Source organism: Magnolia sinica, chromosome 4, assembly GCF_029962835.1.
Source record: "Magnolia sinica isolate HGM2019 chromosome 4, MsV1, whole genome shotgun sequence".
In the NCBI taxonomy this organism is placed as follows: Eukaryota; Viridiplantae; Streptophyta; class Magnoliopsida; order Magnoliales; family Magnoliaceae; genus Magnolia; species Magnolia sinica.
In genome coordinates this window covers 7469997-7493683 of record NC_080576.1, presented here as the reverse complement: position 1 = coordinate 7493683, position 23687 = coordinate 7469997, and the positions used below count along the sequence as shown (strand labels likewise).

Genomic DNA, 23687 nt, shown 5'->3' with positions numbered 1-23687 from the left:
TCGCAAATCCAGTGTGGTTTACCCTACACAGGTAGTCCGATTGGCTTAAGTAACTTTTCCTACCCAAAATCATATATGATATATTGAAAAACTTATCCCATTTTACGAAATATGACTGTTTTAAGAGTTAGATGGTCTGGATCATTTCCACCTCCTATCAAGCCTTCTCTAGTCTATTTGCCGTGAAAGTGTCCATGACTCACTCTATATCATTTCCATCTACAAAACATAGCCGCGGCTATTTAATTTTTTTTTAAAAATATATCACATCAATGGGAAAAAAAAAAATTTCCATCTAATTGACACAACTCAAATGGATAGTTAAGGTTTAAAAAAAGAGACCATAGACCACAATCAGCATAATAAGTATCCAGATAATCGCATCCATGATGGCATATGTGGCAGCATGTGTGAATGATCCAGGCCACTTATATCTCGTGCACATGTACATAGATAGAGAGTTATTGCTCATGAGAGATTGGTTATTTCTATAAATGGCACATCAAAATTGTACAGGAGACGCATAAATTCACATTAAAACAGCTAAATTGTGGGACTTACTGTTGCTAAGGCCCAAAATGGATGGAACGCATGTATAATTCTCACCGTTAAAACAATCATAATGCCCACCATAATGTTTATTTTCCATCCAATCTGTTCATATGGTCACACAGACCTGAATGAAGAGTTAAAAAATAATTATATTAATCCAAAACTTCTGTGACCCAAAAGAATTTCAATGATAGAATTTTTACGGTGTGGTCCAATTAATCTTTGGATCTATCTTATTTTCGACTCAAGCATTACAACGATCTGGCCAAATAAACGGACGTGCCTCATGATGGAACCCACAACTTGGCGACGTCAACACACCAGCCAATCCGCTACCTTTTCTCTACTGTAAAATCCAAGCCATCTAATCGATATCTCATCACACCCACACTCAGAGAGAGAGAGAGAGAGAGAGAGAGAGAGAGAGAGAGAGAGATGGGTTTGGAAAAGCCTCATGCCGTTTGCATTCCATACCCAGCACAAGGCCATATCAACCCCATGCTAAATCTAGCGAAGCTCCTCTATTCCAGAGGCTTCTACATCACCTTTGTCCACAACGAGTTCAACCACAAGCGTCTCTTGCGGTCCAGAGGCTCTGATTCCCTCAGATGCCTCGACGACTTTTGCTTCGAGACCATACCCGACGGCCTCCCGCCTTCTGACCGTGATGCCACCCAAGATATCCCAGCTCTCAGCCACTCCACAAGCAAAAACTGTCTCGGGCCTTTACGCAACCTCATGATGAAGCTCAACCACACCGTCGGCATACCCAAAGTTAGCTGCATTGTAGCCGACGGAGCCATGACATTTACGCTGTCAGTCGCCGATGAGCTTCGCATACCTGAGGTTCTGTTCTGGACAACAAGCACTTGCGGCTTCATGTGCTTCCTCTACTATCGGCAGCTAATTGAGAGAGGCTTTACACCATTTAAAGGTAACAACTTTTTAGCTGCTTTGTATCGTTTAAGCTATCATTTTCTTTTGGAAAATTAAGGACCGTTTGATTTTTGCTTTTGATTGATTTGGAAGTGGGATTGTTATAGAGTCACGTTCAGTTGCATCCCTTGCAATGAGACCGGAATCCTCTGCAACAACAGCTGTTTCTTCAAACACTCAAAACTCTTTGGGCCCTACTTTGTATATGTGAAACTCACGCCATTCATTAAGTGTGGTAGCCCTTATAACCACTATGTCATACTGGCACCATAAACCACTCAGATGGGCCATGCCAGTTGGAACAATGTAAAATTGGATGCGGACCCCGCTGGGAACAGGCAGCAGTTTTGAGTGGCTAACTTGATGTATGGCTCTCATCCACACTGTCTATCCATTTTTTTCGTATCATTTTAGATGATAAGCCCATAAATGAGGTAGATCCAATGCTCAAGTGGACCACTCCACAGGAAGCAGCAGTGATAATGATCCTCGCCATTGAAACTTTTCTAGTGGCCACTGTGATGTTTATTTTCCATCCAACCTATTCATAAAGTTACATAGATGTGGATGAAGAGAAAACACAAATATCAGCTCCATCTAAAACTTCCGTGGCCCCTGAGAAGTTTTCAATGGTAAGAGTTTAATCGCCATTGTGTAGTCCACTTGAGCGTAGGATCTACTTTATTTTTGAGTTTATACCCTAAAATGATACGAAAAAAATGGATAGACGGTGTGGATAAGACCCATATATCATGGTGGCCACTCAAATCTACTGCCCGTTCCCAGCTGGAGATGGGCAGGGTAGGACTAGAGGTGTACACCAACCGAGCTAGCTCCGTTAGCTTGCTTGACTCAGACTTGAAAAAGCTCGATTTGACTCGGTTTGAAGCTGAGTTCGAGCCAAGTCAAGCTGATTTTTTGAGCTCGAAAATGAGTTAGAGTTGAGTTCGAGCTAGCCCCAGCTCGACTTGACTCGGATCGAACCCAGCTTGAATCGAACTCGGATCAAACCAATTCGGTGACTAGATTACTTTGATATTGATGTTGCTCACCAAGTGTTTGATGAAATGACTCAAAGAAGTGTGGCTGGTGGCAAGGAAGGTATGTATATGAAACCAACACCATTTTTTGCTTAATTTTTATATTTCTTAGGTGTCTGATAAAATACCTTTAAAACCATTGCTGCTATCTCAAATATAATGAGATTTTGAAGGTGCAGTCCAGGTATATGTGAAAATGCTGCAATGGTGAACTCGGCTCGATCTTGGCTCAAACTCGGCGTGAACTAGCCCATGCTGCTGACCGAACCGAGCCGAGCTGGCCAGTCAGGCTCGAGGACCAAGCTGAGCAGAGTTCAAGCTGAGGTCAACTAGTGGCCGAGCAAAAGCCGAACAGGCTAGTCAGGCTCGAAGACCGAGCCGAGCCGAGTTCGAGCTGAGGTCAGCTAGTGGCCGAGCCGAGCCGAACAGGCTAGTCAGGCTCGAAGATCGAGCCAAGCCGAGTTCAAGCTGAGGTCAGCTAGTGGCCGAGCCGAGTCGAGCTGAGGCCAGCTCAACTCGGTTCGACTCAATGTACACCCCTAGGTAGGACTCAATCCGCGTCATGTAAAATTGCCCCTGCAAATTCTAACTTCTAAGTCCGCATACTGTGGTCAACTGGCATAGCTCACCCGAGTGATTTATTAGTAGGGTGTCAATGGGCTGGGCCGGGTTGGGCTTGGGTAAGTCACGACCCTGGGTTTTGAATTGTTACAAGCCAGCTTATTAGTGAACCACATGGTGAATAAGTTTGATGAAAGATGCACCTCATTGGGCCTTACATTGATGTATCTGGTGTGGCCTGCCTAAGCTGTGAATCTGACTGAATTTTGGCCCAAGGCCTAGAGTCAAGGATCACACGTAATGGATTACGTGTACGCTACATGCTGGGCCCATGCATGGGGCTTGATGTTTTAAATGTTATGTAAAACAAGAGTTGTAATATATTCGGGCTCACACACAATGACTGACATGTCACGTGTGTGGTAGTGTTTTTCGTTTTTCAATAGGTGCACACACAATGACCGAGTCTGCTGTACATTTTTTATTTTCCATTGGGTCCCACACACAATAATCAACATGTCATGTATGTGGTAGTTAAATGGGAGCGGATTAGGTGAGACTCTGGATCCACCAATGTGGGTGGACCTCTCACTGTGGGGCCGACTGTGATGTATGTGACTACATCTTGAAAGCTTATTCTAGGGCATGATAAAAAAAATATGCAGCAGTTTCGAATCCCAGGTGGACCATAGTATAAGAAACAGTGGTGATTCACGTACGGTTAAAAACTTCTTGTGAACCACAAAAGGTTTGAGATGAAGATTATATTTGCGTGGTCTCTTCATCTAGGGTTTTTTTGACCTTATCAACAGGTTGGATGGCAAATAAATATTCGGGTAGAATTCATGAAGCTTTTAATAGCGAGGATTTAATCATAATCTTTTCTTGTGTCGTGGTCCACCTAAGATTTGAGTCAGCTTCATTTTTGGAATCATGCTTTAAAATAAGCCTTTAAAATGATTGGATGGTATGGATTCAAGGCACATACATCACTGTGAGCCCTACAGTCAGGGGTGCCACCCACCCCAGTGGATCCGGGTCTCCGCTCCCTGGTTAATCAAGTTTGCAGTAGACAGATGATGGATTCACCCCCTCCAACACCCATGGAAAGGTATCAGGCATGCCCCACCATGAATAATAAAGATGTCATGAATAGCATGATGATTTTGGCTTTTTCATACATGACACCTGTACATGATTTTTTTTTTTGTCACGTGCTAGAGTGGTCACGACTGACAAGCAGAGCAGCATGCACCCTGTTCAATGCCAGTGAAAAAGTGCCACATGATCATGATGGGCATGACCCACTTGAGTGTGGTATGGGTTTTCCTGTTAAAGCCTTTCAGTAAGTTCCTGGAATGAATGTGTCTTATCTACGCCGTTCAACCAATTTTCCAGCACTTTTGAGGTCATTAGCCCAAACTTGAAGCCAATCCAAAGCTTAAGTGGACCACACCACATGAAACAGTGAGGATAATGACAAACCTTACTAGGGTTCATAATAATGTTTATTTGTCATTCTCTCAGTTTATTGTGTCGCACATACATGGATGAAGGGAAAACACAACAACTTGATCCAAAATTTCTGTGGCTCACAAAATATTTTCAATGGCAGGTGTTCAATTCATTTAATTTGTTTGTGGTGTGGTCCACTTGAACTTTGGATATGCTTCAATTATGGGCTCATGCCCTAAAATGAGCTGGAAAATGGATGAGCGGTGTGAATAAGACGCATAATCATGGCGGTCCCCACAGAGCTTCCTCATAAACTTGAGTTAATCAGTAAGCCATCTTCTGTTTGCGGGTACCTACTGGAGGCAATTCTTGTCCCTTATTTTCTACTCCCACTTGTACTCTCACGGGCGTATAATTACAGTGACAAATCAGGTTTTCATCAGTTTCTTGAGGGATTTTCAGTTTTTTAGGTTTTTCTGGATTATTATTAGAAAAATCTAGCATAAAATGAAAATTTTAGACATGTATGCTACATTCATATTTTCTATATTAACGATTTTCAATATTTTCAAAAAAGAAAAAAAAAAAACAACCAAACCATTTATGTTAAAAATAATTTTATAAAAGACAACAAGATTTTAAAAGATAATTTTCCTTTGAAAGCTTTATCAAAATCCCAAAGTATGGAGCGTGCACAACATCCAATTTCCACATAAGGCCTTTTAGCACCATGGATTTGGAGTATTGAGATTGAAAATTTTCTAGATTTCGAGTTCTCCAGTTGTGTTTGGCATCCTGGATATAGAATTCCTTGTAATTCAAAAATATCTATGCACTTAAATTATGTAGTATTTTTAGAGTTTAAATTTAATTACTAAATCAATTTTAATACCCCAAATTAGTATAGGTATGTAATGTTTGACACAATGATTATAATATGCTCACTAAAATATATATTTTGGTAAAAAATGATGAAATCTTAGATGGGCCATAAGTATAGGATCACAACCAAGTTGACTAATTGCCCATTTTTAACGGTTGATTTACATAGACAATAAAGTAATTTTAGTGACATAAGTGATAATCTACTTGTATTAGGATATCATCTGTGGGCCATGTGCACAATAAAGTATTAACCCAGATTTGGCATACTCTCCATCCTGCCAAACAACCAATGATTTTGGAATACTCTCAAATCCTTCAAATCCCCATAAAGATCGGTTGGTGAAAAATCTGATCGGTCCACTCATTAAATAGGCTCCACGTGTTCCCTAAATCACATATGACCGGATTGGTCTTTGCACTGGGCAATCGTGGGCCTATTGTGCGTCGGATGTACTCTGGAAGTGACACGTTGGCACATGTGCTAATGGTGGACGGTAACCTTTGTATTTATGATCATTCCTTTTAATTAAGTAAATTAAAAGCTAAGACTAGAATACCTTTCGTTGATTTCTGTTAATAGATGAGAGCTGCTTAACAAATGGATATCTCGACACTGGCATCGACTGGTTACCCAGCAGGAAGGATATCCGCCTAAGGGATTTCCCAAGTTTCATCCGGACAACGAATCCCGACGACATCATGCTCAACTTCGTTGACCAAGAAGCGCAGAGAGCTTCCAAAGCGTCGGCGATCCTTTTCAGCACATTCGATGATTTGGAGCATGATGTTTTAGATGCAATGAGATGCATGCTTCCCCACATTTACACTCTCGGCCCTCTATCGCTTCACTGCAACAAGATATCGGACAGCCGCTTGAAGTCTATTGGATCAAGCTTGTGGAAAGAAGAAGATGAATGTCTGGAGTGGTTGGATAAAAAGGATGCATAGATCGGTCGTTAATGTTAACTTCGGCAGCATCACTGTCATGTCGGCCGAGCAGCTGAGCGAGTTCGCATGGGGGCTAGCAAATAGCAACCATCCAATCTTGTGGGTCATTCGTCCTGATCTTGTGGCTGGCGATGCAGCCATGTTGCCACAAAATTTCATTAGTGTGACCCAAGAGAGGGGCCTGCTCTTGCGTTAATGCCCACAAGAGCAAGTGCTGTCTCACCCTTCGATCGGAGGGTTCTTAACGCATTGTGGGTGGAATTCAATGATCGAGAGTATATCTGGAGGCGTGCCTGTTATATGTTGGCCATTCTTCGCTGAGCAACCGACGAACTGCCGGCTCGCTTGCACTGAGTGGGGGGATAGGCATGCAGATCGACAGCGACATGAAGCGAGATATGGGGTCGAGGGGATTGTGAGAGAACTGATGGATGGAGAAAAAGGGAAGAAGATGAGGAAGAAGGCCATGGAGTGGAAGAAGGTCGCTGAGAATGCTACGAAGCAAGGAGGGTCTTCTTACGGGAATCTGAACAAATTAATGAGTGAAGTGCTTTGTGCTGTAAGACACTAGTCTATTCTAAGGCTATGATGGGCCGTAGATAGCCTATGTGAACGTGGCATACATGTACGTCAATTTAAACTGTCTGATTCTTCGGCCCCATAAAAAATTGAAGGTTTGGATGAAAAGGATCAAATGCCCAAATCAAACCTACATCCATCAACGTGGTGTTCCCATCTGCGATGGGGTCCGACAGGACTGCCTTTTGATGGACATGCAAGTACGCTGCGTTTGCAGTGTTGGTGTGCAGGTGTATTGATGGTCGTGATCTTTGTTTGCAATATTGTTGCTGCATTGTTTTATTGATCTCGTGTGTTTCTCTGAGTGAAGGGTTAGGATCTTCAGATGGTGAAAATGTTTGGAACATTCTCTTCATCTGCGGTCTATATCACAAAACATGGCCTTCTTGTACTGACCGTTGTTACCCGTATAAAGAAAGTTAGCATATCCATGAATTGCCTGCATGGAAACATGGATTAGTGATCCTGATCAGTTAAAAAGTATCCAGACAATGGCATCCATGATGGCATATGTGGTAGCATGTGTGAATGATGTAGGTCATACCTCAGACGGGCATTAAAGTGGATGGGCCTAGCGTTAAGATCACTTTTACACAGTTATCGGGTCCGTCTAATAAATTGGACCATATTGAATTTATTATCTATTTACACCATCCATCGTTTAGGCTACCTTTGATTGCCCACAACTTTTAATAATCATTTGTTGAAATGACTCTGATCACCATTTTGTCAATGCTCCCAAAAAGAAAAAAAGAAAAAAAGAAACTGCTTCCATCGATTTATTGGAAAATGCTGGGTGATCATCATAATGTGTTCGAAATCGGATTGCGTGCTTAATTGGCTTTATGTACCCAGTAAACTCTGTTGGGCCCACCATGAATTTATATGGTTTATACATGCCGCCATCCCTTTTTGCATATAATTTTTAGGGTTGAGCCCGAAATTAAAGCATGTGGGAAGCTCAAGTGGACCACACCACATGAAACAGTGGTAATAATAATGATTTCAACCATTGAAACCCCTTTCTAAGGCCGTGGTGATGTTTATTTGTCATCCAACCTATTGGTAAGATCACACAGACATGAATGAAGGGAAAAAAAAAAAAAAAAACTAATATCAACTTATTATGTATATTCTACATATTTTTATTTAATTATATGTTGAATTTTAAATATATTCAGTTTATAAAATAAATTATGATATATAGATGATTATTTGTATTAATAAATTGTTATTAATTATATAATACATATAAAATAAAGTATAAATATAGATTATATTATTAGTAAAAAGAATATATTAATAAAATAATAAAATTGTATAGATTGTAATTTTTAATAGGTAGACGTTCATTTTACACTGTTTCATATGGTGTGATCCATTTGAGCTTTGGATATGCTTATTTTTGGACTCAAGATCTAAAATTATTTGGTAAAATGGATGAACCGATTGGATAAAATACATAAATAACATGGGCCTCACAGAGTTTACACAGTGTGCTTAGCTGCACACTTGAGTTTTGGATCCACCTCATTTTCAGTGACATATCTCACAAAACAGATAAATGGGGTGGATTTGTCACAAACTTTATGGTGAGCCACTCCTAGCATCCCAGTGCAGGGAATTCCTAGGGGAAAGCCTTTGGTAGGAAATCCGTTATCCGACTAGTAACCATGTGGAAATAGGAAGAGGATTGGCTGGTGTACCACACACCATTGACCAGGCTAGTGGGTTGACGTCACCAAGTTCCGTGGGTCCCATCATCAGGTATGTGTTATATCTAAACCATCTGTCCATTTGACGAGCTCATCATAAGGCTTGAGTCAAAAAATAAGACATATATAAAGATCAAGTGAACCACACTTAAAAAGGGTTTTGACGTAGGGATGAACGTGATGAGGTCGATCACCATCTTCCTCAACGGGATAACTACTCTGAATGGACAGAACTTCTCTGGACTCCTTAAAAAGACTTCTCGAATCCATGAGGAAAAATAAGAGAAATAGAAATAAATTTTTAAAATTAGTAAATTGATTGATAATTGATAATTGTCTGACTATATGTCCTTGTTACACCATTAATATATAAAAAAATTTTCAAAAATATCAAAATTCTAACTTTAATAAAAATCATAATTTTAATAAAACTCTTTTAAAACCCAAATTTTAAAAATAAAAACTCTAAATAAACTTTTGTTAGAAGAGTCCTAGCATGATTAAAAGTTATTTCTAAAAATTTTAAAAAATTTAAAACTCTAAAAGTAAGAAAATTTTAAAATTTTCGAAATTATTATAAATAGCAATTTTTTCTTAAATTTTTATTTTTGATCTGAAAGTGTGCATTTTTTGATGAAACGGACAGAAGCGACCCACTTCGTGGGTCGGTTCATCTTAGATGGGCCCATTTCAGTAAAGATTGGTAAGTTGTGCACCCCATAATGATACCTAAATCAAAAGTTATGATCAATTTACAATCCACCTTTTGATCCAACCATACTAGGAATGTATATGTACCATGTTCTACATCAAGTATGTGGTATAAGCTATGCTGATTTTGAATCCAAAAATAATATCAAGCTAAATCCTAAAATTTGCTTCTTCAACATTTACATTCCAAGCATTGCATACAATGTCCCCTAAAGCATGGAATTTAAAAATAAATCTTGATATCATATGATCATCGCAAAAAAACCAGTTCTATCCCACTTAATCCCATGCGCCTTGTCAAACGCTCCCTAAGGTGAATTGTACATAACATCGACAACCCAAGCAACCAACCCATTGTTGGTTAGCTTTGATATGATAGGCGGGCCTTTCCCTCGGTCAGGGCCAGCCGAATGTGAATGCGTTGTAAGAGCAGGAGAGGCTCGTGCTTTATTTTTCTGCTAAAGCCTGCTCGTTAAGCTTGTAATGTTTATTCCCATACCAATGATATTTTGAGGATTCTTTAAAAAAAAAATAAAAAATAAAAAATCAAGCGCCAACCAACGCATTCAATCGCATACCCACAAAACCAAGAAATGCAAGGCAATGGTCACGATCAAAATTAGCTTTTAAGAAACCTTTTAGAAAAAGGGACAAAAATGTAAAGTTCATATTATTAATTTTTCAATTTTTTAAATTTCCTTTCAATTTCTCTGACGCAATGATGTATCAATTAAAAAAATAAAATAAGAGTTAAATGGAAAAGAAATGCCAAAATAATATCTTACCTCATTATAATAATAAAGCCTAAGCCGTATGTAGCCGGCGGACGACCTTATCACGGAATTCGAATATCAAAAGACGGGCTTTGCTGAGCCCACGCGCGTGCATTACAACTCATGTACATGCAACATATGTGCCAACATGACATGTAAGTATGCATCTAATCCATCCACCACAACATTACCATAACATTGTACGCCCTACTCGAAAATCATGTTGATCCCTTAGTTATGTGGGCCACACATTGCAAAAAAATGTACGTATGAAAAACATGGCTGAAGATTCCTAACCCACCCACCTTTCTCCAATATTGAGGCCCACCCCAGCGATGGACCATATTTATTTTTGGGAAACATCTAACAGCTTGGGCCAAACTTATGGACGGATTGGAGATCGATCAGACCTACGTGCCATAACGGTACATGTGTGGCGTGTACATGACCTGTATTGCGCACGCTTAACCCCTTTGCAAAATCCCAAAATACAGTTCTCAGACCGGTTCCATGTGCACGTAAACACAGTACCGACGTCCGTGCTGTGTTCTACCCTACGCAATCCCAGTCCCTGATGGGTCTTGCTGTTGTATAAAATCCAAGCCATCCAATCCAAATTTCATCAGAGGAGAGAGAGAGAGAGAGAGAGAGAGAGAGAGAGAGAGATGGGTTCGGAAAAGCCTCATGCCGTTTTGATTCCATACCCAGCACAGGGCCATATCAACCCCATGCTAAAGTTAGCGAAGCTCCTCCATTCCAGAGGCTTCTACATCACCTTTATACACACCGAGTTCAACCACAGGCGCCTCTTGCGGTCAAGAGGCTCTGATTCTTTCAGCTGTCTCGACGACTTCAGCTTCGAGACCATACCTGATGGCCTCCCGCCGTCCAATCGTGATGCCACACAAGACGTCGCGGCTCTCTGCCACTCCACAAGGAAAACCTGTCTCGGGCCCTTCCGTAACCTCGTGACGAAGCTCAACAACACCATCGGCATACCCCAAGTTAGCTGCATCATCGCCGACGGGGCCATGGCGTTTACGCTGCCGGTCGCCAACGAGCTTCACATACCTGAAGTTCTGTTCTGGACGACGAGCGCTTGCGGCTTCTTGTGTTATCTCTACTATCGGGAGTTGATTGAGAGAGGCTTTACACCGTTGACAGGTAACAAACAACCTTAGCTGCTGTATATCGTTTAAGCTATCGTTTTCTAATTATGAAAATGATTTGAAAGTTAGAACAGTTTGAAGTACGCTTTTGATTGATGCGGAAGGGAAGCGGACTGCGTGGTGTGCCGCGGACCACCGGTGTGTTGACGTCACCGAGTTCTGTGGTCCCCACCATAATGTATAGATTATATCCACACTGTCCATCTATTTCGGGATCATTTTAGGGTATCAGCGAAAAATTGAGGCAGATCCAAACCTCTAATGGACCACACAATATAAAGCAGTGGATACAATGATGGCCACCGTCGAAACTTGCCTAGGGCCTATCTACAGTGATGTTTATTTGCCATCCAACCTGTTCGTAACGTCACACTGACCCGTATGAAATCAAAACACAAATATAAGCTTGATCCAATACTTCTGTGACTCCAGGAAATTTTAAAGGGTAGGCATTCAATCACTACTGCCTTCTTTGGGGTGTTTCACTTGAGATTTATATCGGTCTTAGTCTTGGGCTAATGCTCTTTGATGGTCTCGCAAAATGCATAAAAAGTGTGAATATAGTACATATACCGTGATGGGCCCACATAACTTTTTTTTTTCACACGCACACACACCACCTTTGCATACTCGAACCCCTGACCGGGTGTCGAAACTCCTGAGAGTCTACCATCCGAGCTAGAGTAAGGATCCACATAACTTGGTGTCGTCAACACACCACCGAAGTCGTGAAGGCAGACGCTTTCATATGGACGGACGGTAGCGTCGAGGCAGACGCTTTCATACGGACGGAGAGGGTTTTAGATATACTACGTGGCGGACCCAAGGAGCTTGGTGTTTTACGCGCTGCGTAAAAGAAGGGGTGCGGATTGGGTACAACCCCCACGAGACGTAGCTAAAGACGGACGGTCATATCAGATCCTTTGTGAGGCCCACCGTGATATATATATATATATATATATATATATATACACACACACACGTGTGTGTGATATCCACACGATCCATCTCTTTTGATTGATTATTTTAGTAAATGAGCCAAAAAGGAAATAAGACCAAACACTTGAGTGAACCAAACCATATGAAATAATGGTCATTAAACTACTATGATTGAAAACTTTTTATAGCCTACTTTGTTGTTTATTTGCCATCCAACTTACTCATAAGGTATATGCTTATATGTAAAGGTGGGCATCGAGTCCAGTCAGACCAAGTTAGGTCTAACTCAACTCGATTCGATTTTGCCAACTACCTAACCCGAACTTGATCCAACTCGGGCCCGAGTCCAGCACGGTTGACTTGATCTGAACCGATTTCTAGTTGGCCTAATCCGAACCGAGACCAACTCGGTTAAGGAAACCGAGTTGAGTACGATTCAATCGAGTCTTTTGTTTTATTATTATTTTTTTGAAAATTAAAATATATATATATATGAAAAAATTCTAAAAATTTGTAAAATCGGATTGAGTTCAATAGCTAATCCACGTCCGTACCAATTGGCTGAACCACTAGTGAGCTAGGGTGGGACCCACCATGAAGTGCAGTCCACCAACGAACAAGGGAGGGACCCACCATCGTGTTCAATAGCTAATCCGCATCCGTTCTGAGCTCGGGACAGGCAGAGGCTCCAAGCATTATGGAGGGGCCACCGTGATTTATGAGTTTTATCCACACCGTCCATCCATATTTCCATATCATTTTAGATTGCTAAACCAAAAACATGGTAGATCTAAGGCTCAAGTGGACCACACCATAGGAAGCAGTGATACTAAGGACGTCCACCATTGAAACCTTCTTAGGGTCCACTGTGTCGATTATTTGATGCGAAAAAACAAATATTGTCTTGATCCAAAACTTATGTGGTGCGTAAGAAATTTTCAACCGTAGGAATTTAATTCTCATTGTGTGGTCCATTTGGGAATTGGACATTCTTTATTTTTGGCTTCATAATCTAAAATTATATTTAAAAATGGATGACCGGTGTGCATGACATATTCACGTGCGTCCAACAGGAGAAAGCACACACCCCATCCAGCCTCCGAATGAAAAAGCCTTATGTGTGTTATGCATGGCCCCATGATGAAAGTAAAGATTATATTACATAAAAGGATGATTTTATCATTTTCCATGTTGACATTAGCAGAAGATGTTATTTCATTGCTGGACAAGATGACTAGATGTAATCCGGGTCCCTTATTTTCTACTCCCAGTTTTACTCTTGCGGGCTTATAATGGCAATGACAATTTTTAGTCCCTTTCGCAGAAAATGAAACTTTTAAACATATATACTACATACATATTTACTATTTTACTATATTAGCAATTTCAATGAAAAACAAAGAACATAACCATTTATGTTTAAAATAATTTTATTAAACACTAATATTTAAAAATATAAATATATTTGGAAAGCTTTATCAAAATCCAACAATATGCATCATGCACCACGTACGTCCAATTTGCACATAAGGTGGTGTGCCTGAAAATCGTCTGGTGGAAAAATCAGGTTGGCCCACTCATTGGTTGGGCCACACGCATTCCCTGAATCACATTAGTAGACCGGATTGGTCTTTTGCACCAGGCAATCTTCATGGTGGGATCTACTGTGCGTCAGATGTCCTGCTTAATTAAATAAATCAAACCAAGGTCTGTGATAACCTTTCTTTTTGGGAAATAGATGAAAGCTACTTAACAAACGGATATCTCGACACTCGCATCGACTGGTTATCCGGCCTGAAGGATATCCGTCTAAGGGATTTCCCTACTTTTATCCGGACGACGGATCCCGATGACATCATGCTCAACTTCGTGGCCGAAGAAGCACAGAAAGCTTGCAAAGCATCAGCGGTTGTTCTCAACACATTCGATGATATGGAGCATGATGTTCTAGATGCAATGAGACGCATGCTTCCCCACCTTTACACTGTCGGCCCTCTATCGCTTCAATGCAATAAGATATTGGACAGCCGCTTGAATTCAATCGGATCAAGCTTGTGGAAAGAAGAAGATGAATGTCTGGAGTGGTTGGATAAAAAGAAGCCCGGATCGGTCGTTTATGTTAACTTCGGAAGCATCACTGTCATATCAGCCGAGCAGCTTAAAGAGTTCGCCTGGGGGCTAGCAAATAGTAACCATCTGTTCTTGTGGGTCATTCGTCCTGATCTTGTTGCTGGCGATGCAGCCATGTTACCGCAAGAATTCATAAAAGTGACCCACGAGAGGGGTCTGCTTGCGAGTTGGTGCCCACAAGAGAAAGTGTTGTCCCACCCTTCGATTGGAGGGTTTCTAACACATTGCGGGTGGAATTCAATGATTGAGAGCGTATCTGAGGGCGTGCCTGTTATATGTTGGCCATTCTTCGCTGAGCAACAGACCAACTGCCGGTTCGCTTGCACTGATTGGGGAATTGGCATGGAGATCGACAACGATGTGAGGAGAGATGGCGTGGAGGGGCTTGTGAGGGAGCTGATGGATGGAGAGAAAGGGAAGATTATGAGGAAGAAGACCATGGAGTGGAAGATGGCTGCTAAGAATGCCACAAAGAAAGGAGGGTCTTCTTACATGAATCTGGAGAAACTAATAAGTGAGGTGCTTTGTGCTGTAAAATGCTAGTCTACTCCATGGCTACGATGGGCCATGTGAAGCATCATAGGTCGAATGAGGCTTCCTTGTGGTAGGGCGCATGATTGCTACCTCATATTATTAATTATAATTCTAGTAAAACAGTCTTAATTTCAGTGGTAGATTGTTTGTATCATATTGCATGCGCATGCTTTCACGCTTTTACTTATATTCACTTATAAGTAATTGGAGCATACGGATTTTTCTTAGAATCCAGATCCTCTGCTTGCCGCATGCAGGAAGATTCCGCTTGTTGCAATCTAATTGGAATACATCATCACACACTACAATTAATGTGGCAGTGGTGATAATGTCAATGATGATGTGGACCAACCATAATGCAAAAAAGCAATATTTTTATACTTATGATAAGTAGAGGATCCGAATTCTCAAGGTTAATGCCCATATCCGGCCAAACAAGCTGGCCTCAATTCTCCTTTTAATAATAATGCTCTTCTTACTTTTAATAATATAATTCGTGTGTCCTCTGCCTTTTTTCACGGGGCCCAACTAAATATAAATTGCTCTTCTTCTTTTTAGTACCATTAATGCAAAAATTTAATTCACCTTTACCGAGCTGCTGGACCTTCACACACCTACACAGGAAGAAGATAAAAGAGACCATGGCTAGAGCAGGGGGACCCTCCAATGCCTAAGTCAAGATGGGAATCTAAGTCTAGTAGTGTTGAGGGGTCTTACGTGAGAGATTTTGTGTACCTTTTCATGTAGACGACTCCATTATTTATAGTGCTAACTGGCTAGAGTCAATTCATGCTCTTAGGCATAATCCAGGGTGCAATCTAAGCATAATTTTCTCAATTGTTACACGGGATTTGTGTAAGTGATAAATGTTAACGTAGTTGACCCTAAAATCGTGCAACGGGCGATTGGAACCCAGCTGAGCTAAACTTTTGACTATTCAAGCTGAGGACTGAGCTGAGCTGAACCCTTGAATGATTGAGCAAATAAGCCCAGTCGAAGCTTAGACAAATAAGTTTAGTCGAAGCTCGGATAGATGAGCTTAGTCGAATCTCGGACATATAAACATGGTCGAAGCTCGAACATATGAGCCTAGTCGAGACGTATTTAGCGTGGTTGGGGGTACGGGGCATCTACTCTTCATCAAAAAGATTTTCAACGCTCATCCAAAGACTCTTCAACTCAGATGCACATGCTCCTGAGCTCAAGCTAACCACATGAGTCGCCAGGCCATTTTTACCCATAACACACACACACACATATATATATATATAGCCTCAATTCGTGTGTAACTCCGGCCAATGGGTCTTTTTCAATTATTGCAAGAGACTCGTTCAACTAAGTTTTAGTTGAGGAAAAACAGAACCACGAGGCACACTCACAAAACACATGTACACATAAACATGTGTCAACACTATAGACTGCTTATGTGCACGTGGCATACATGTACATCAACTTAAGCCATCGGATTCGCACCATAAACATTTGACGGATTAGATACAATGATCAAATGTCCAAATCAAGCTTACCTCCATCAATGGGGTTGTTTCTAGCTGCAATGGGGTCCACGATAGGACTGTCTTTTGATGGACGCGCAAGTACGATGCATTTGTAGTGTTTGTTAGCTTGTGTATGGATGGTCATAATCTTCCAGAGTAGAAAACTAGGAATGTCTTTGTCTTAGCAGATGAGTTAATTAAGGGCAGCAACCAAAGGGATTCGTTTAAGGAAAAAAAAGTCAACTAGATCCCGATACTGTATGTGTCATCACCAGTCCACGTAGTCGCATTTGCTTACGTATTTCATTTGTTGTTTTTCAATAACAGCAAGAACCGTGCGTGCATGCCAACAAAATGACGACGGCTCTTAGAATAGAAAAAATGATACGAAAATGTCCCCACGTGCAAGCGGGACCGTTGATATGATGGTCCCCACCTTTTACTGGCAATTCTCCAGAAATTACCAAGATTTACATATAATAGGGGGTATGATCTTTGTTTGCACCGTTGCTGCATTGTTTTCTTCATCTTGTGTGTGGCCCTGAATGAAGGGTTAGGATATTCAAATGGTGGAAATGTTTGGCACATTCTCTTCTACTGATTTTGGGTCCATCTACGGGGTGTGTGTATTGTTATGGGAAAATTTGGGCCGACTTCGATAGAGGTAGACTTGGCTCGATCGACTAAGCACTTGCGCCAAGATAGGTGTATTCCGACCCTAATTGAAGATAGCCCGGCTCGGTTAGTTAAACAATCTCATCATAGCAGGACGGATGATAGAGGTCGATGAGCTGAGCCTCAGATCGGTGATAGTTCGTCTACACAAACCAGGTCATAACAATTAAGGTTCACTTCTAAGTTCTTTTGTAGAGCTTTGACATCAACCTGGAATCCGGAAGAAGCTATTACACATCTCGCCCGATTATCCCAACCAAACTCTTGTCAACAAGCAACCAACGTCGATATGTCTGTGGGCTCGGACTGTAAGGGTCGGCTCGGACGAAAGAGTGTCTTATAATCACACTGAAGGATCAGCTCCAGCAACGCATGTTTAGAGTAACATCCGGCGCACAATCTTAAGGTAACGACCAACATCAGTGCATGCACCATTCTCACTCGATGGCAGAGATCGTGCCAAGAATGACGGACATGTTCATCTCAAGAGAAAGGTATATATAGGAGACATATCTATAGAAACAAGTACGTAAAACCTCACACCCTAAGCTCCTACTACTTAGACATATATTCCTAACCTGACTTTGGTATCGGAGGGTCCCCTGATCTAAGCAGGGTCTCCTTTGCTCTCCTCTTGTGCAGGCTTACAAAGCTCGGGGCGAGCATTTGGAAGCTCAGTGAGGGTGAACCAAATTTCTGCATCAATATATATATATATATATATATATATATATATATATATATATATATATATATATGGCCTTGCTTGAATGGAAACATGGATCAGTGATCCTGATCGTCCGTCTACTGAACACACGTAGCTGCTTAATTTTACAAAATGCCACATCAATAATAATAATAATAATAATAATAATAATAATAATCCATCTAATTGATGAGCCTCAAATGGATAGTTGGCGCTCCATAGTCCATCGTCCCCAATCATCAAAAAAGTATCCACAGACAATGGCATCCTAGTCCATTTTCCACAGTCAGCCAAAAAGTATCTAGAATCCATGATAACCTATATATGTAGCAGCATGTGTGAATGATCCAGGCCATACATCAGACGGGCTTTAAAGTGGCTTGGCCTAGTGTTAAGATCGCTTTAATTTACACAATCATCGGGTCTGTCCAATAAATTGGACTATAATGACTTGATTATCGACTTTCACCATCCATGGTCTGGGCCACCTTTGATTGCCTAAAACATTAATAAAAGCTTTCATCAAATGACCCTCGACCATTTATGAATGGCTGAGAAAAATTCTGAGTCCCCACTTATATTATGAACGCAGATCGTGGTGACCCGGTCTGTGGCCAATTAGCAACGGCTGATGACCCGGTCGCAAGGTGAGGACTCACCATGATGCATAAAAATGAGGCAGATACTAAGTTTAAGTGGACCACACTACAGGAAACAGTGGATATAATATCACACGTGCCAGCATGACATATGGGTCAGACGTCCAATCCATCCATCAGAACGGCACCACGATGTTGTCGCGCTCACTACTCCAAAATCGAGTTGATCTACTCGTTAGGTGGGCTTTCAAAACAACGCACGTATGCCAAAAACACGGCTGACGTTTTCTAATCCATCTACCTGTCTCCAATATTAAAACCTAAATCAGCGGTGGACTATATTTATTTTTGATAAACATTTAAAAGCTCAGACCAACCTTATGGACGGATTGGATACCAGACATACGTGCCGTGGTGGCAGAGATGTATGGAGTGTACGTGAGCTGTATTTCACACGCGTGTGCCCCTAGCAAAGCTCTCAAAACACAATTACCAGACCGACCCGAGGGACCTTGTTTCTCCGTACTATAAGCCATTCAATCCATATATATATATATAGAGAGAGAGAGAGAGAGAGAGAGAGAGAGAGAGAGAGAGAGAGGTTTATGCTAGGGAAGCTCCTCCATTCTAGAGATTCTGTCACACCCCATAATTTGGATATACAAGGTGCACGTTCGTATTTGAATTATGGTCCTTGTCTCGTATAACAAGTGTACATGGACAAACTAATCATACAATTGCAAGGAGACATAGTTTAAATGCATTATAAGTTCGCATCCAAGTCTAACATTCATGCATTCACATAGTCCATACATTCTCACAATTTTCTGCCATCACATTATTTAACCTGAAACCACATTATTTAACATGCAATCAATTAAATCCATCCATTTGAAACTTTATTCAATATTCATAATGTTAATATCATCCAATAAAATAGTTAAGAGACTTGCAACGTAGTAGTATTTAACTATCATATATACGAGGAAGAATTTAATTTTCTAAATAACGATTCATATTAACATTCCATTAATTCAACACAATTAATTCATCTTTCGCTAAATACAACCACTGATCCTACATGTTATCCACCATATGAGCCTATTCTTTAGCATCTAATTCAAATTTGTTGTTTCGATCTCCTCTTTACGATTGTTATTCAAACAACATTAGCTAGCCAAGCTAATTAGTGAACTCATCATGGTTCATATATAGCACAAGTAAGATAGTAAAAGCATCGTCCAAATATACATGTGCAGAAATGAGTATCTATGCATAAATATCATAAAATGCATGTCAAGTTAAATAATCATCCACTTGCTTAGGCTAAAATACCAACTCATTAAATTCTTGAACATAACTGGGCATTGTGTAGATTCATGGACCCAAAATTCCAATAGGTATGACTCTTGATATATGCAAGCTCTTAGAAATGGTACACATGGTGTAAATTAACCCAAATTAAACCGACTAAATTGTGGAACACACCGTAGTCTAAGTAACACTATATGAAAACTAGGTTGGTTGAACAAGCCTATCTTTGATTCGAGGACAATTCTTTTATTAAATAAGACCATTGGACTAAATTTTAATTTTAATTTAAAAGAAAAAAAAGAAGAAAAAAAAAAAAAAAACACCCAAGTTTATTTGTTTGAAGCCACAAAACCACGACATGTTACCAATACTCCACAGCACAATGAACTAATATAGTAAATACCAATAGAAAAGGTACAACATCCTCAAATGCACTATTCTGCATTGAAGGAACCCTGGGCAGCAGGAGAAACCGAGCCATGACCCGACCCAAATGCTCTAATGTGGTCCTTAAGCGATCTCTTGTGTTTGAAGTCAGAGCCGCAGTGACAAAGCCAGAGCTTGCCGCAGTTCTTCTCGTGGGTCCGCCAATCACCTTTCACAGCCAAGCACTTACCACACTTGCGGCACATGAATGGCTTCGCACCATGCTTCCGCTTGTAGTGTATCTGCAACGTGCGAAAGTCCTTGAGGGGCTTTGCTCTGGGGTGATCGATGTTGTTCCTACACCCTTGCGCGCAACAGTAGCATGGAACACCTAACATGGTCCTGGGCTGAGCTCCCCTCAGCGACTCGGGTCCCTTCCGGTATTGAGACCCATGTCCCCACATGTGCATCTGCATTACAAACAAATCCAGGCCATTGGCAATGACGGACGATCTTGTTGAAGAAACTATATGAAGATGGCCTGATCCCATTAAAACGCATGCAGGAGATTGTGTTCCAAAATTCCCCCCTTGATGGTTTATGGCAGGCAGGAATCCGAATGCAAATGCGAAAGGAACCGGTTCCTCCAAAAGTTCATAATGCGTGGAGCCCACCATGATGTAGAGCCCACATCCAATCCATCCGTAAGGCATATGGTAAAAACTAGCCTGACCAAAAACAAAAAGGGTACTAACAGCACGGGGGACAGTTTGGATTGAGATGGAACCGTTAAAATCTTTCAGATTGTGGGCAGTGCCATCCACTACATTCTGACAATGAGTCTGTCGTAACGGGAAAATCAGGGTGGTCGGTCTTGGACAGTTAAAGAACAGACAAACCAGGGTCAGAACTCAACGTGCATGTAGGACAACCTACGAGTGGAATTAGTTTGATTTGTCTGTGGAAAACTTTTGCTAACTGGCATAGGTACCCGACGGTGTAACTTTCTCTAACGTGGAAGACGGTCTAATGTGCACGAAATCGACGGGCGCGGATTAGGTGCTACCCCCGCCTGTTCCGAGTTGGGGACAGGCGGAGGCTGCTCCAAGAGGCCACTGAGGTGCCACCGTTATGTTTGACTTTTATCCCCACCGTCCATCCATTTTATATTATTTTAGATTATTGTCCAAAAAAAAAAGAGGCTGATCAAAGTCTCAAGTGAACCACACCATAGGAAACAGCGGTGCTGAAGACACCCACCATTGAAACCTTCTTAGTGCCCATTGTGTTGTTTATTTTCCATCCAACATGTTCATATGGTCATATAAACCTGGATGAAGTGAAAAAATAATAATAATTCATCTTGATCTAAAACTTCCATGGCCCCCATGATTTTTTCAATGGTAGGAATTTAATACCCATTGTGTGGTCCACTTGAACCTTGGATTTTTCCTATTTTTGGGTAATAAATTAAAATGGTATGGAAAAATGAATGGACGGTGTGGATGAAATCCATACATCAAGGCGGCCCCTTGGAGCCCAGCCTGTCCTAAGCTCGGAACAAGCAGGGTAGTACCTAATCCGCGCCCTTGTTTGGCCTTCATCCTGGCTGATTCAACACTCACCCATATTAAAATTATACAAAAAAAAATAAAAATAAAAAAAACTCAAAAATCGCTTGGTGCGGGTCACCTGAATCTTAGGATAATGGGATTTTTGGGTAATCCATTTATCCCTTAGAAGCACATCAGATGAATGGATCGGATGGCATCCAAAGACCACGATGAGACCTACACAAAACTAATGGTGGACGTCCCAACCCAACTTTCCTATGGTGTGGCCTACCTCAGTATTAGATCATCATGCTTTTTGGGCTACACATTGAACATGAGGTGGATTAAATGATAGACGAGGTGGATTTTATGAAAGTTCCACCTACCTGCCGCTAGATTTTCAGTAGGTACCTACGTGAGGTACGCCAGGGCGGTTATTTTTAATCCTAGGACACATAATGATGGAGCCCACCTGATCAAAAGACCAGGTCTCTCAACGCGTGTCATGCTGACACATGTAGACACATTTATGCGAAAGGTACGGTACCACACCTATGAAGATTGTGAGAGGGAAGAACGTAGCACTCCACCTGCAAGTTGTTGTAGCGATTGAAGGTTTTATTACAAACAGGACATGAGAAGTGGGTGAACCCGATGAGTATCTGAGCCGGACTCGGTATCCAATACTGGGCAGCTGCGACCATCCCTTCCTTCTTCTCATTCAACTCGGTGGGCTCGTTCGACCAATCTGGTAGGCCTATGTGCAATGCGACCGTTGCATCTCCATAATCGCCATTATCTTCCAGTATCTCCTTATTTCCTTGATTTGATGATGGTGGGGATGAGCCAACCAGGCAGCTTAGCAAGGGTAACAGTTCGATGGAGTGCCGAGTTGAGTCGGAGAAGAGACTCGGTGACTCGTTAACCAGTCTTCCTGACTCAGTGTCTCGATGAGAATCTAAGGAGCTTGTGCCACATGAAGTTTCCCAGGACGCCATGGTCCAACCGAAGAGAATGAGTGGTTTTTGATCTTTGCCAGGGTCTCATATATAAAAGTTATTGAATACTCTGGAAGAGAATGACACATGATACACAGGCACTCAGAAATTGTATATGTGGCAAATATTAACTCGAATTAAACCATCTATGTCATGGAAGCCACCATCGCTGAAGTCACGTTCCAAAATCAGAATGACTGAATAATCCTATTTTTTATTATTATTATTTTATTTTATTTTTTGAATAGGACCATTGGATTTTTTATTTTTATTTTTTCCATTTCCACTAACCTAATAGTGGGATAATAAAAAATAAAAATAAAAAAAGCTTAATTTTGGTTCATGATAGATCTAAACCGGTACACGTTATTTGGACATTTTATTCCAACTAATGCAACTACGCAATTTCCAAGTAATTTCTAAGCGCCTGTGTATCACTTATCACACTCTGCCAGAGTATCAAAACCTATTCTCCGTAATACAGCCTACTACAGCAGAGCTTAGATATGCGGCCCTTTTTCCGACTCGCTTCTCTCTAGATAATAGGTATTTACCACGAGATATAGATGATAGGTATTATTTATCCAGATATCTCGCGGGTTGAATGCCAAGCGAGAAATGTACAATTCCGGGTACGCTGAGATGTGCGTTCCTCACACTTTTGTATCAGGACGAGCAGCACGCTTGCGTGTCAATCCAGACCGTCCAAATCATGGGTTACGTTGTGGATGAAATGTAGGTAGAAATCTCACTGATCACCTTATCCTAATCATCTGGTTTCCCTTGTTGATATCGAAAGTTCCATTTTCTCACTAGTTCGATGGCCACCAGCCAGACGCTTAAGATCGTCCGTCAAATGTGATTCATCATGAATGGGCACCATTTTAACGGTCCGGATTTGTATGAATATATGCCATGTGGCATGCATGGTTGCCACAATTCATGGGAGGACAAGAATAAAATGATTAGTCATAAGGCCCATGTTTGACTTGGACCGTAGCTCTGATGTGCGCCAGCATTGTCGGAAGATCCTAGCCGTCCAATCGTTGCCCA

The 23687-nt window shown here is 41.2% G+C and overlaps 2 protein-coding genes and 1 pseudogene across 2 annotated transcripts; 2 read left to right on the top strand and 1 right to left on the bottom strand.

Moving 5' to 3' along the window:
- Positions 1–944: 944 nt before the first annotated feature.
- LOC131242306 (7-deoxyloganetin glucosyltransferase-like) lies at positions 945–7217 on the top strand (annotated as a pseudogene).
- Positions 7218–10793: 3576 nt separating this feature from the next.
- On the top strand, positions 10794–15009 carry LOC131242308 (7-deoxyloganetin glucosyltransferase-like). Its single transcript, XM_058240878.1, has 2 exons — positions 10794–11319; positions 14002–15009. The coding sequence occupies exons 1-2, from the start codon at positions 10821–10823 to the stop codon at positions 14934–14936; spliced, it is 1434 nt and encodes a 477-aa protein (XP_058096861.1). The 5' UTR covers positions 10794–10820; the 3' UTR covers positions 14937–15009.
- A 5142-nt stretch (positions 15010–20151) lies between these two features.
- Positions 20152–22634, bottom strand: LOC131242011 (protein TRANSPARENT TESTA 1-like). The gene is made up of 2 exons (XM_058240364.1): positions 22227–22634; positions 20152–20553 (listed from the first exon to the last, which is right to left on the bottom strand). Exons 1-2 carry the CDS (start codon positions 22632–22634, stop codon positions 20152–20154), a joined length of 810 nt encoding a protein of 269 aa, XP_058096347.1.
- Between the last annotated feature and the right edge of the window lie 1053 nt (positions 22635–23687).

What these genes read in the sequence shown, in the direction of transcription:
- LOC131242308 (XM_058240878.1), top strand. Translation starts at nt 10,821, where the DNA reads ATGGGTTCGGAAAAGCCTCATGCCGTTTTGATTCCATACCCAGCACAG. An exon ending in AGGCTTTACACCGTTGACAG is followed by an intron (nt 11,320 to 14,001) that starts GTAACAAACAAC and finishes TTTGGGAAATAG; the next exon opens with ATGAAAGCTACTTAACAAAC.
- LOC131242011 (XM_058240364.1), bottom strand. Translation starts at nt 22,634, where the DNA reads ATGGCGTCCTGGGAAACTTCATGTGGCACAAGCTCCTTAGATTCTCAT. An exon ending in ATCGCTACAACAACTTGCAG is followed by an intron (nt 20,554 to 22,226) that starts GTGGAGTGCTAC and finishes TTTGTAATGCAG; the next exon opens with ATGCACATGTGGGGACATGG.